A 13,995-nucleotide genomic window follows, 5' to 3' on the forward strand; every position below is an offset into this window, starting at 1 on the left:
ATGGCTTTTTCCCCTAGAAAACAACAAATAAACCAGCACCAAGCAAACAGACAAAAAAAAAAAAAAAACACCAAAAGTCAGAACAAACCAGCCCTGCACAGATGTAATGGTCTGCGAGATGGTGAGTGTGGGAGGGAGGAACAGGGCTCCAGCACAGGTGCGAGTTCCTGGGCAGAGGCCGAAGACACAGGGAGGATAACGGCTCTCTGGAATCAGAAAAACACAAAAAAACAAACAAAAAAAAACCGGCATTGCCTGAAGCTTCATCAGGAAAAATTAAAGTTGGCTGTGAGCTCCCGGATCCGGTTTTCTCGGTTCATTTTCTTCAATTTCATCCTGCGATTCTGAAACCAGATTTTCACTTGTCTGTCCGTGAGGTGGACGCTGCGGCTGATCTCCAGACGCCTCTCTCGGGTAAGGTACATGTTGAACAGAAACTCCTTCTCCAGCTCCAGCGTCTGGTGCTTGGTGTAGGGGCAGCGCTTTTTCCTGCCGCTCTTTGCAGTGAGCCAGTTGGCTGCATTTTCGCCTTTGGAGTTGCCTGGCATTTAAGAGAATAAAGAGGGGAAGTTTAAATCCAGGCCACTGAGGCGGTGTGCAGGGTTGAACCAGGGAGGTCTCTGCCATAAGAGGGATGCCTGAAGTCACATAGGGTTATGCCCCCTTGTCTTGCCGAGGAAAAGCGGTTCCTCCAAAAAGCAAGACCCGGTGGGCTTCCCGTCTCCATCCACCCTCCCAATTTACATTTTCCTCCATTTTCCCCCAAACACCTGTTTTAGCACAAAGCTGCCAGGCACTTGCAGAATGCACGGCCCGGGAGGGCAGGCTGTATATCTTGAACTTAACGCCTTTCTTTGCTTCTCACCCCTAGGCAGACAAGCATTTCCTGCAGCCCCCAGGTTGGGGGGCGAAGGGTGCTTACTTGGAATGGGGGCGTGGAGCGTGGTTGTGTCTTACTCCAGCCCCCTGGTTGCCCAGAGCCGGATGAGGAGCACGAAGAGGGCGTAGTTGGAACACCGCGAAGGCTTGAGAAACTGATTGGGGTCAAGGGCCCTCCCTCACATCTCTCCAGGAGCCAGGGGCGCTCCTTCGGGGCGATTCCGAGCTCCGGGGGAAGCCCAATGGTCCCTCTCGGACTCTCGTCCCAGGGCCCCGGCATACCCGTCGGATTTGCCTTCTCTTCTCCCCGCAACCAGAATTCCCGCCCCTCCAACAACTTTGAAAAAAAGCATGGGGGATCGTAAACTCGAACTTCGCCGGTTAATGGGCTTATTTATTGGTGCTGGCGGCTGCTTATTTTGGATGCCTTACAAACATCCGCGCTATCTGCGGGCGACCTACTTTCCCTCCCTCCTCCGCCCCCCCGCGTGGGCCGCGCCTCGCAGGCTGGGCCCAGACCGCGGCTCGGGGTGCCCCGTGCCACGGAGAAGGGCGCGACGAGAGGGGGCCGCTCTCCCGCGCGCTCGCCCCCGTCGGGTGAGCCGAGGCCAGCACGGAGGACGTCTTGGTGTGGGGTGCTAGGCTGGACATGAATTTTTACTGCGTCCCCACGCCCAAATATTAAAAAGCAAGTTCACAAGGTCAGCCTGCCTGCAGCCCGGCCAAAGCCGGCCGGCGGCGGCACCGGCTCCGGGCTCTCCGGCCCCGGCCTCCGGGTCTGCTCTCTGCCCGCCTGCCTGCGGCCCTGCGGCGTGCCCTGCTTACCCAGGGAGTCCTTCTCAGGCGAGGCTTTGCTGCTCTCGGAGGGGGCCGGGGAGAGCTCCTCGGCGGCCGAGGACGACGCGTGCGCCTCCTCCTCGCCCTGCGAGCCCGCGCTCCCGCCGCCGCAAGCCAGCGCGGGGGGCGGCGGCGAGTCGAGGACTCGCTCCTTGCGGGCGACGTCCACCGAGCCGGCGGCGAGCGCGGGTGGCGGGTCGAATCCGCGCCCGGGGGGCTGCGCGGGAAACGGGCTGGCGCCGAGCTGCTGCGCGCTGCCCCCGCTCGCGTAGCCCTTGGCGGTGCCATAGGCCTGGGAGAGGCGGAAGTAGCCGGGCACGGGCACCCCGCTGGAGGTGCCCAGGGGGCAGCCGTCGGGCGGCGGGCCCCGCGGGAAGGGGGCCAGCTCGGCGGCGGCGGCGGCAGAGGCCTTGGGGCATTTGTCTGCGGAGTCGTAGAGGCAGTAGGAGCTCTCCTCTTTGATGTTCTGCGCGAAAGAGCACGAGGTGGCCTGCGGCTGGGGCTGGGAGGGTGGCGGCGGGGGCGCTTGGGGCTGCTGGGGTGGCGGCGGCGGAGGCCCCTCGGGTGGCTCCATTCGGCACGACCGGGGCGCGTCCAGCCACAGGTCTAGGGGCGCGGGAGCGTAGCCGTGAGCCCCAGCACCCAGACCCCCGCTCCCGCCGCCGCCACCCGGCGACACCGCCTCATTGCGCTTGCTGCCCAGCGCCGGGAAGAGCCCGCAGCTCTGCAGCCCGTAGGGCAGGTCGGCGGCCGGCGGCAGGTAGACCCCGCCGTGGGCGTAGTAGCCGCTGCCGCCCCCCGCGCCGGCCCCACCACCGCCAGCCTCGCCTCTGCCGGAGCTGATGAGCGAGTCGACCAAAAAAGAGTTCGCGGCGGGGCTCTCCGAGCATGACATTGTTGTGGGATAATTTGGCGAAGGAAGCAGATAGCCCTTTCTGGCTGACATTTCTTGTGCAAAACATGCTGAATACGATTAGCAATCCCCCCGCACCGCGGCGGTCGCCCGCAGCCAATCCTGAGCTAGAGTTTCCGCGCGACCACTCCCAGTTTGGTTTCGTAGGCGCGGGGCCGCTCTCTGAGGGCGCCCTCCGAGCCCGCGATTGATATAAATATGTAATCTCTATTGATGGGACGCGAGACGCACACCCGATACCTCAGCTCAGGGGCTGAGGGGGCTGCCGCAATGTGGCTGGTGGGGGGATTGGCCCCTGGGCTTGCTCCGCCCATACCCGGACGTGAGCCCGCACTAGGGGTCTGTTTGAAGGGCCCTTGGGTACCCCCCCTCCCGCAGTTTACGAGTGGGGTGTTTATGGTGCGCACCCCGGCGTTCTCTGGGTGCTCGCCATCCTTGCTTGAACCAGCCACTAGCCGCACTGTAACCCTAAGAGGAAGGACCCTCTGGGCATCTCAAGCTCTTCCCGTTCAGCACTGGACCTGCAGCCAGGTCCCAAAAGTGATAGATAGACCTGGTCCTAAGGCCAGGAGAACCCTCGGAGGGTCGGAAATCCAGGTAGTACTGAAAGCTGGCAATTGCCGCTTCGTTCTGCATGCCACACAGAATTTCCTCTGAAATGCATGTCTTGGCCCCTGCGGCCCCTAAGCTCTCCTCCGTCAGTAGGTGGATCCAGTTAGGATCCTTACCACCGGTCGGCTCACCTGGTTTGCTTCTCTGCTGCTCCTGTTGGTGGACCTTGGCACGAGTAGGGGGGAGACTGGAAGCACTGGCAACCTTGGCTAAAAGTTTCCCAACCCTTAGTCAGAGACCAGAACCAGGTCCAGGTATCCCCCAGCCCCATAACCGCCAGAGCCTCGAAGCTCATATGAGGTTTCGAGGGATTAAAAGAAACACTGATCTTCAGGGTCTTTGGCTTGCCTGTAGCTGAAGACCTGAAGGGGGAAACTTGGAGGAAGAAGCAGCGGTGGACACCTATGCCACGTGATTCACGATTCACAAGCTCTTCCTTTAGCCTTGGCATTCATATGCTCCCAGAGGCTATGACAAGAGCCAGTGTCACCACACTTCTGCCTCTTCGTCCCCTCCCCTGTCCCCACCCCTTCCAAACCCGTGGCCCAGGCAGCCCTCACTCCCCGGGTGTGCGCATTTTAACAAGGCCCGTGGTGAGGAAATCCGTTCCCTGCAAGGCTGGGTTGGGCTTGTTGCACCAGTTATAGGCACTTTCTTTCAGCGTGCAGGCCCTTTGCTCAGCGGAGACCTATCCTGGCTGTAGGCACCCGGTCTCAGCAAAATGGAAAAGGCAGATCCAAGTCACGGCCCCCAAGTATGGGCCTCATATATGTCTCAGGAAATGCGACCTTTTCCAGCCAGACCCTGAGGAACCCAAGAGGTCTTTACCTTCCCGCTGGCTACCACTGTGCGGGATGCCCCAGTCGTGCAGCCCCAGCTAGCTCCAGTCCCTGCAGCGGTCTTGACTGGTGCTGCTGAAACCCGGGATCCTAGGAAGGTGACCGCTCCAGGCCTCTACTAGCCGCGGGGAAAGACCCTGGCATCCTGGCGTGATTAGCAAGCACTTGGCCTTGTCCCTCGCACTATGAACCCAGTCGAGAAAAGAGTCAAGCTTGAGAAGACCCCGAGACCTCCAGAAAGCAGGCGGCAGAGCCCCAGCATTGGCTTCTCATTTGCAAGCAGTTGCGGCCTCTGCCGCTGAGGCTGCTCGGAGCGTAGTGCGGCAGAGGCCGGGCCAGGGCTCCGCCACACGCAGTCATTTCCACCTCTGCGCCCCCCTTGGTGACTGTCTCTGAGGACTGGGTATCTGGGGTGGAGAAGGGGGTGGGGGTAGAAAGAGAAAGAGGAAGAAGGAGAGGAGAACAGAGGGAGAGAAAAAATAGAAGGGGCGAGAAGACATGAGAGTCGTTCTCACCAATCTTAACAGGGTCTTAAGGCCGTAAGTAGCAGCGCGACCGAACCAAGTCAGGGGTATGTGCAGAGAGATCATAAACTGCCCTCAGTCTCCCACGCAAGGCCTGGGCAAATTCCAACCTGCAAGGCCCAGGAGGCCAACAAAGCTGAGTAAGAAAAGCTTCAGAGCACAGCATCCTAGAACCCTTCCCCTGTCTTTAGCCTCCCGATCAACCTGGTCCTTACTCAGCTCTCCAGGAGGACGGAACTGACTGGGGCTGGTCTGCTTTGTGGGAAATGCTACAAAGCTGAGGACTGCCTGAGAAGGGGCTTTGCCCTTCAGTAGCACCCATTTCTCTCAGGAAAGGTCTGCCCAGTGGAAAGTAAGTCCCAAGATTGGTAGGGGTTCCTTGGAAGACCTGACGCCTCTGTGGCCCCAATGCAGAAAGCAACTTCCCAGGCGAAAGGGAAGGGCCTGTGGGCATAGGAGAGAATGCTTGAGAAAATTCAATTTTTTAAGAAAAGAAAATTAAGTAAAAGAAAATCATCTAAACCTGCCCCGGTAAACCTTTCTGAAAAGTAAGCCCCCTTTAGAAAATCTAAGCCCAGTTCGGACTCTTATCCTGTGAAAATTGCACTTCTGTGCATTTCCACAATTTGACCCATAATTTTTAAGGTGTTCACAGACCTTTCAAACCCTTTTCCAAGGACCTTCCAGAATATTCCAGAACTCTCTTGGGGGAAGTTAGCAGCCCTTCCAGCTTGATTGGTAAGACAAGCCAGCCGGGTGCCCACTGCAGTCAGCTCAGTCCAGGTCTGGTCAGGGCCTTGCAGGATAGCCAAATGGGCTTCTAGGCTGGATGGGATCCAAGAGCGTGCACACACCGACCCAAGTTACAAAAGTCAGCTTGGAAGTGCATCTGTTACAGGAAGGCTGCCCCGACTGCCTAGTAGAGGAGCTAGCAGCCCCTGGGTCTCACAGACCATGGCATTGGCATTTGAGTCTTCACCGACCTTTGGGGAAGAAGCAGATATTTTTCTCCAGAGCCTTTCCCCTCTTGCAATAAACCAAATGGGATGGTGAGTTTGTGCTATTGCTTACTTTAAACAAATAAAATATAAGCCCGAATGGTAGCTCCTCTTTGGCCCAGAACCGTCCTGTAACCCCACCCAGGCTTTCTGAGCCTGGAGAAATGGAGAGCCTGCCTTGGGCCTGCAACACAGTCTGGCCTGCCGCGGTCACTTCAGGCAGGAAGATGCCCATATAACAGAAGCTCAAGTTAAACACCACTGTCGTACTCGTTTTATCTCAGAGTTCCTAGCAACCCAAACCCCCCCCCCCCAAGGATTCATACTCCCTAGACTGAAAAACTAAGGTGTTAGCTTCCTCTACACAATATTCCATTTTATCGATTGCCTGGGGTTAAGAGACACAATTCAATTGCATCTTGGGTTGCTTGGCCAGCCTCTCTCCCTTTCCCCATTTGCTTGCTTTCTTCTCTCCTTTTCCCCCTCCCTTCCAGCTGCTGAATTTCTCCCTCAACCTCAGAATGCCTTTGACCTAAAACTTTGGTGCCTGTTTGCTTCAGTCAGGCCCGTGAAGTGGTTACAAGGCAGTTGCCAGGGCCTGCATTTTATTTGGAAGTAAATAGCTCCCATTTCTACCTGGGTAAAAACATTGCCCTCTCCCTCATGGCTATGAAGTCCAAGTAAATCTCAGGTCGACGGGCTAAAGACTTTGGCAAGGATTACATTGCATTTCATGTGATAGCGGATTTCTCCTCTTGAGTAGGCCCTTGCAAATGATGAGAAATAATCTGTTATTACAAAAAACAATTTTTTTTTAAATATTAGATACTAAGATTGAGATAGCCAGGAAGCAATTTGCAGCTGGAGATTGTTCTCAGTGCTTTTGGCGCTCAGAATTATCTGACTGGCTGAGGACATGTGTTTCTGCCCCCACAGAAGAAAAATAAATGCTACTTCTACATATCTGGCTTTACCAAAAATCTCGGACTTCTCTGATTCATACATGTGCAACATATTTAGACCATTTTTATAAGCTGTGATTTCCCCCCCCCCTTCATCTTTAAGAATGTCAACATTTCCAGGGATAGTTGATGTCTATGCAGCCTATCCTGAAACAATCAGCTTAAATTTTTTTTTCTAAATCCTGTCACTGAACTGGTCCTTCTTTATTGATGGGGAGGGTGTTGGGGACTTTTCATGTACTCCTTAAGTTGTACTTTCCTTAGTTTTGTCCATAAAAAACTGACTCTGGGATTTGGGGCAAGTTTATGTCTATGAAGAGCATCGTGCCGTCGCCCACTCCTTCATGTGGTAGCCTTGCGCTGGCAGAGTTTGGGAGCCTTTGCCCCATAAAGACTAGTGACTTTGATAGGCAAAATTTATATATACATGCATCCACACAGACTGGCAACATCTACTTTCTCTGAGATTCCCCCCCAAGACCATGCATTGTATATTTGTAAAAAAAAAATTAAATTAAATTAACTGCTTGAAGAAACTAATGAAAAGTACTAAAATAAAAATTTAAATATGAAAAAGAGGACATTTAAATTTGGTCTTTGAAATGTAAATGAAATGATTATTTAAAACTTATTTTATGAAAACCCTGATGGAGTGATTGTTCCATCAGAGTTTATTCCCAGTAGCAGCTTTTGAACGTGTGTAGGTATTTATCAAAACAATCTTCGCGAATTTGCAAAACACAAAAAGATCTTGGTTTTACGTCTAAAATAGTCCTGTAAAATCCCAACCAGGTTTACAACTATACATTCCAAATAAGCAATTCAAACTTCTCAGGCAGCTTCAAAACTTAAGTGCGACCTACTCATCTGAGTTCTCCTTCTTGGGAACAAAGGTTTCCTCCAGGCTACTGGACAGAAGGAGAAACCGCACCTAGAAGAAACCAGAAACCGCTCCTCTCTGCCCAGGGAAGAAGCTTGCCCCAGCGGCCAAGGATGCTGACCACCTCCTTGTTTCTAATAGAAATATTCTGTTTTCCTCAGTCCTACTGTCTGTCTGTCTGTCTGTCTCACTCTCTTTTGTCATCACGACCCCCCTTTCCAAAACAGCTGGAACCTTTTCTCCTGGATGCCGCCTATCCCTGGCTCATTCAATTTAGGCTATTTCTACAAAATCAAAGGATCGCCTTGGGTGAAATGGTGGCTCAGGGAGGTAAAACCGTCAACTTTTCCACTTAGGCCTCCCCCTGATTTCCAACCTTAGGAAGGAACGTGGGGGGTGGGGGGGCATGAATCAAGCTCCTACAGCGTCACCGGGGCGCACACGAACCCAGCCACGTTCCCCAGCCCTGCTCAGACGTCCGCCACCTCCCCACTCCCACCCCAGCCGGCTTGAAATTGCTAAACTTGTGGCCTCTTACCTTGACACATTCCCGAAATCATTGCCAAGGGACGGCTGGCTTCTCTGCGCCGTGACGCCTGGGAGGCCTAGAGAGGGTGCGTTGCTTTAAATTACAACACCCACCACTTCTTGACGGTGGGCCCCCCTTTTTTGATACGAAGGGGAGTGGGACAAGTGAAATAATGTAACGTGCTGCTCTTAGTATCAGAAGCGAACAAAGGCCAAGAATCGCGCTGGGGTTCCCGGCTCCCCGGCGGCTTTGACATTGATCGGAAGTGCGCCACCTCGTGGCCGCCGCGCTCCTCGCCGGGCCCGGGCTCCAGCTGGAGCCGAGAGCGAAGCAGGCTCCAGGCGGCCAGAGGGAGAGAATGTGCCCAGCCTGCGCTGCTAAAGAGATCTCATTTTTACATCTAAGAAATTGCTGCAAAACCCCAGCCGGGTTTATAGCGGTGCATTCCAAATATGCAAATTGGCCGGCCCCGGGACGGGTTTACGACCACATTGTCACAGCCATCAGAGGATGGGCTTTTATAGGGCTCAGAAATCAAACCCGCACCCGCTTGCCGCCAGCCCGCTAGCAGTTCTGGCTAGACTCTCTAGCAACTTCCAAGACTTTGGTTAATCTTTAACCATCCCAAAGGAAGTCTTTTTCTAAACCCCGGGCTTCCCTGCCCACCACTCCCTGCCCCCCAGGAAAGTCCTTGTTCACCTCTGCGGGGCTTTCAACCTAGACATTCATCTGAGGTCTGCCCCACTCCTCTGTCAGCTCCATTTCCCCAGTCGCGCCAGTTAGACAAACACACAAACAAATAAACAAAGCAGTGTCTGGGGTGTGGGGCCGCTCTCCAAATTTGATCCTCTCCACTGCTCTGGTCCAGCCTGGGTGGCGAGGCAGAAGGTGGGGTGAGGGTGGGGTGAGGGTGGGTGGGGGTGGGGTGGGCAACAAAAGGCTCTGGCCTTTCCGCCCTGCCCCTCAAGGTTATGGGTGATGTCCAAATTTAAGGCAGAAGTTCAAAGGCAGGAAACAAAGAGGAAACCAGCATCTTTCTTTCCCCAAAGGGAAAAGGCAGCCTCAGCTGGGGACTGGAAGAAAGTGCCCCTAGAGGCTCCAGAGACTCTGCTCTGCCTTGGGGCCCAGACCATCTCCCTCTTACTGAAGGGATCCCCAGGGCACCCTAGAGTGGTTTCACTTCAGCCCACCTAGTCCTTAGGTAAGCAAGCCTAGCCTGGGATCAGACACATTGGCCACTCAAATCCCAAGGCCTTCTCCCAGCATGGGGGGGGGGGTCAGTCTGAGAGGATGAAACCTCTTATTTCAGACCCTGAGACAGCCTATTTCTGGGACCCCACTTTGCAGGTGGGCCTGGCCCTGGCTCCCTAAACCTGCCTTCTTTTGGAATTAAATCCTGGCTCAGTCACCTCCTCATCCTCTCAGGGACCTGGGAACTTGCACCTTCCCTGGTGGTGCTGGTGTGTGCTTCTGTGTGTGTGTGTGTGTGTAGCTTGGGGGGGCAACACATTTGTCAGTAAAAGGCAAGCAGGGAGAGGAATGTCACACCAGGACCCAATACTCAAGTTTCTACCAGCTTTATTTTCCTTGTGCCCTGCCGCCTGTATACATGCTGCGACACACAATGGGTAGACCAGTGCTCCCTTTACACAAAGTCACCACACATTCTTAACACAAGGAGGTGAAGGAGATTCACAGGGAAGGTGCCTGACTCTCTCAGCCCAATCCTGAGACCCTAGCGGGCTGAACTACCTCAAAGCACCCCCCCCACACACCAATCCTTTCAGAACATTGCAAGAAATTAAAAGGACCCTTCGGACACCTTTCGTGCTCTCTCCAGCACCCCAAAAGAAATCAACTAATGGCCCAAAAAAAAAGTATTCAAACAAAATAGGTTATGGTTCCTTTATTTACAAGTCTTTTCAACACCATCCCTGTATGAAGCATACATTCAAATATTCTTAGCAGTGAGTGAGTTTAACCATGGACACTGTAAACAGATAGAGCCTTTAAATATTTTCTTCATCAATGTTCCCCCCCCTCCCTCTACATTGCATCTTTTAAAATTCGCTTTGGTTCCTGCAGGGAAATATATATATAATATAATATTTATCTTTTAAAATAATTCCAAATCGCTCTCCAGCTCTTGGAAAGACGCCAGAAACTTCCAAGTGCAGTTCTAGGGTGGTGAAGGGCAGAATACGATACTGGAACCGGGCATTTTGGGGGACTCGATTCCCTCATAGCTGGGGGCCCGCTGGCCAGGCCTGCTGCTATGCTGAGTGAAACCAAGTTTCAATGAAGTGTGGTGGAGACTTTGCCAAGCTGCCGCACCCCACAGGCATTTCCTGCAGAAATCTTGGGACCAGCGGCCCAGGCGCAGCCTCTTGGCTTTTTGATGTCTTCCACCTCAGGGAAAAGGTCTGCTCTTTGACCAGGCTATTGGCTTGAGTGGTAGGCCAGGACAAAGATGGTGGGAAAAATTAGGTGGGCTGCAGGAGGTGGCTGCTAGAAGCTCAGGCCTGGGACAGTGCGGTGAGTGGCTAGGAAGGATGGAGAGCCACTAATGCCACCTGGGACAGATTATTCCCCCTCAAGGATCAGTAGCCCTCTCCCTCTTTGTAACCACCTCTTAGTCCAGCCGTCTGTCTTTCACATTGGTTTTGGAAAGCAGACCCCGTTGGGACATTTAAGAATCTTCCCCCTTTCTCCTGCCCCTGTCCCCAAGCTGAACTAGGTTTGGAGATCGCATAGCTTCTGATGAAGGGGTCTTGGGGTTGGGCAGGCAGGATCCCTGTGGAGGGTCCTGGGCCAGGGTTGGTCTCCAGGAGGCCTGGCAGGGGGCCCAGTCCCTGATGGAGACCACACCCAGCCCAACGCTCCCCAGTCTCCAAGAGTGAACCACGAGGGGTCCCAGACCATTCATCCTAGTTGATGAACAACTCTTCGAATCCAATAATTATCAGGGATCTTTAACCAGAGATGCTCAAGAGAGGCCGGGGGTGGCCTCCCGCAGGGCTATCTCTGTGCAGCTTCCCCTGTCTTGCACACACCTCCTTTCTTCAAAAGTCACCTCGTGCTTTAACCTTGTCAAGGGCAAAATCTGCATAAAATCTCTTGAGTATGAAGCCCCCCACCCTATTCCAGCTGGTTGGAGCTTTAGAGGAGCGGGTTGGCTGAATAGTACTGTAAACGGTCTCTGTTAATTTTTTTTTCCTTCATTCTTCTGTTCTGAAACCAGATTTTAACTTGACGGTCGGTGAGGTTGAGCATTCGAGACAGCTGCAGGCGCTTCTCTTTGTTGATATACACGCTGAAGAAGAACTCCCGCTCCAGCTCCCGGATCTGGTACTTGGTATAAGGGCAGCGCTTTTTTCGGGTTCGTTGGCCACCTGTGGAGGGAGGAAGGAATGAACCAGGTGTGGGGGGGTGGGGGTGGGGGGTTCAAATCCATCCCAGAGCCCCAGGGCGAGAAGGGCTGGGCTGGGACTGGAAGCCCTCCCCTAGCCCAGTCCATATCTCCCCAGACCCCTGCCTTAGGCTCCTACTGCGGATTGGGGACAGGCTGCAGTGGAAGCTCAGCCCCAGATAAAAGCCAGCTACTTAGATAGGCCCCCAGGGAAGCTGCTCCCGCTGCCCCCAGCCAGAAAGGAGGGCTTCTTACAGCAACAGGCAAGTTTGTGCTGCAGAGGCCGCTTTAAAGCAGCCGAGTGGGGGTTGCCTGCTGCCTCTCGCCTGGCCAGACTAAACAAACAGCCGCCCCGGGGACATTTCACCTTCCAGCACCTGGACGGCCGGTTGAGAGGCAGTAAAAGCCCCCAGCCCCAGTCTTTTCCCGCTGCGGCTGGGACTCGGCCTTCCTTAACATCTGGGGCTTCTGTTGAGTCTTTGTCAACCTGGGTCCTGGCCACTAGCTCCTGCCTCCCTGGCCAGCCTCCTGGATGGATCCTGAGAGGTGGGGAAGTGGCAGCGGAAGCCCCCTACCCTGGGCCCTCCCTGAACACCAAGGCCACACAGCCACCCTGTCTCCCCAGAAGGGGAATGGTGCTATTTTAGATAGGGTGGATGGAAAACAGTTTTCCCAAAGCTAGGGGCAGGTTCGACTTGCTCCTCTTTTCAATAAAATCCCACAAGACATTTTTTTTAAAACCTTGCTTTTGACAGATTAAATAACAATTGTGAGTAATAAGCACTTGGACAGAAAGCTGCCGATAATTGCCACCGCACCAGAGGAAAACGGCTTCCTTTGGACAAAAAAAAGGCCAGCTTTGGGTTAATTTGCTTCTTTTAATATATGGCTGGAGCTGAGCGGGCCAGTTTATCTGTGAAACACGCTCCTAGCGCCACCGTTAAACAGCGATGCCTTTGAATCCCGACGCGGACTGGAGTCCCGGCGCAACACATGGCTTTTATAAAAATCTCCGGATTACCCCGCTATCAAAGGCTCCCAGAGCCCTTGCAGGGGGAATTTACAGGCGCCCACCTCCGGCTCCCCAGCCCAGAGCTGGCCCCGAGCGGGGTCGAGCTGCCGGTCTTGGGAGCCGAGAAGGGGGAAAAAAAAGGGGGAAAAGGGAGGTGTTTTTTTTTTATTATTTTTTTTTTTTTTGCAGGCATGCCTTGGCCGGTGGGTATTTCACGGCCAATTTCAGCACTCGCCACGTGATCCCGCCTTTTATAACAAAGTTTTGTTGGGGGAAACCTAAAGGCCCTTCATAAACCTTATATGCTTATAAAACAGCATATAAAAATTTAACAGCGGTGCTGCGCTAGATTTCCAACTCCCCTTTCATAAAGCGCGGGGCACGCTGCCTTTATACGTACTGGAGCCGCCGGCCTTGTCCTCAGTGTGGCCGGAAGACGACTCGGGGCTGCTGCTGCTCTCGGGGCGCCGGCGCCGCTCCTTCTCCTCCGCCGCCTGCTCGCGGCAGCCGCCGCCGGCGTCCGAACTTGAAGTTGCCGGCGCGCCCGTGCCCGTGGCCGCCGCTGCCGAAGCCGCCGCCGCTGGGGGTCCCTTTTCTGCGCTCTTGTCCCCGGGGTAGTCGGAAGAAGCGAGGTTTTCCGGGGTGCCGTAGGCCGTCTCGAAAAACTGGTCGAAAGCCTGCGGCAGGACGCCGTTCCTGCCCACGGTGCTATAGAAATTGGACGAGACGGCGGGGGTGGGGTGGTGGTAGACGTTGGCCGAGCTCTTGGCCAGCACGTCGCCAGGCACGCCGGGCGCGCTGGGCGCCTGCAGGCAGTCTCTGTGCACGAGCTCCTCCGCGGAGTAGCAGTGGGTCAGATTGCCGCGGGGGTGCCACTTAGTGGCGGGCTCAATGGCGTACTCTCTGAAGGTCACTTCGCGCACGGGTTGGACTTGGGGCAGGTTGGAAGAGTAGGAGTATGTCATTGGGCGCGAAGACGGGGTCTGGGGCAGAAAAGAAGGGAGGCTGGAGAAATCTGGACCGGAGACGTAGTAAGTACAACTTGGCAAATACATGTTAGAGGAGCAGGGACCACGCTCATCAAAATCCATCATTGGGCTACCTTGGGCTCTCCGCGGTAGCCGAGCTTAACATGATTCTCCACTGCAGCTGCCTCTTTGAAGCGGATCCGTGAAGTAGAAATTTGGAGACGTAAGCTGACGTGGAAATCTATCCCCATCCTTAGCTGGGAGGTGCTGGTCATGTGACCTGATGTTGAAATTGACAAGCTGCGAGCTAGTCCGGGCTTTTTCCCCCCACCCTTTCTTTTTTTTTTTTTTTTTTTTTCCTTCCCCTCCCTCCCAGGCTTCCTTTCTTTGTAGCCACCTCAGGGGAAGCAACAGATCGTCACTCGGTGTTCTCACCGAAAGCACGTAATCGCCGGTGTAACTCATGTTGGCTGGGGGGCCTCCCGGCGCGCGGCAAGGCTGGGGTGCGCCCTGGTGCCACTTCTTGTGCTCAGCAGCACGGTCCTGGCCCTCAAGTGCGCCGAGGGCGGTGAGAGAGCTCAACTCCAGCCACCCCGCACTCCCCGGGTGAGGGATGCCCCGGGCGGGGGGTGG

At 54.6% G+C, this 13,995-nt stretch overlaps 2 protein-coding genes across 2 annotated transcripts; both read right to left on the reverse strand.

Moving 5' to 3' along the window:
• Window positions 1-215: 215 nt before the first annotated feature.
• On the reverse strand, window positions 216-2,662 carry HOXA10 (homeobox A10; the record flags this gene model as incomplete). The annotated part of the gene is made up of 2 exons (XM_084229690.1): window positions 216-541; window positions 1,705-2,662. The coding sequence occupies 2 exons, from the start codon at window positions 2,660-2,662 to the stop codon at window positions 267-269; spliced, it is 1,233 nt and encodes a 410-aa protein (XP_084085816.1). The 3' UTR covers window positions 216-266.
• Window positions 2,663-11,114: 8,452 nt separating this feature from the next.
• On the reverse strand, window positions 11,115-13,488 carry HOXA11 (homeobox A11; the record flags this gene model as incomplete). Its single annotated transcript, XM_084230259.1, has 2 exons — window positions 11,115-11,365; window positions 12,795-13,488. The coding sequence occupies 2 exons, from the start codon at window positions 13,486-13,488 to the stop codon at window positions 11,133-11,135; spliced, it is 927 nt and encodes a 308-aa protein (XP_084086385.1). The 3' UTR covers window positions 11,115-11,132.
• Window positions 13,489-13,995: the final 507 nt, after the last annotated feature.

This window comes from Talpa europaea (genome assembly GCF_964194135.1).
Source record: "Talpa europaea genome assembly, chromosome: 3".
In the NCBI taxonomy this organism is placed as follows: domain Eukaryota; kingdom Metazoa; phylum Chordata; class Mammalia; order Eulipotyphla; family Talpidae; genus Talpa; species Talpa europaea.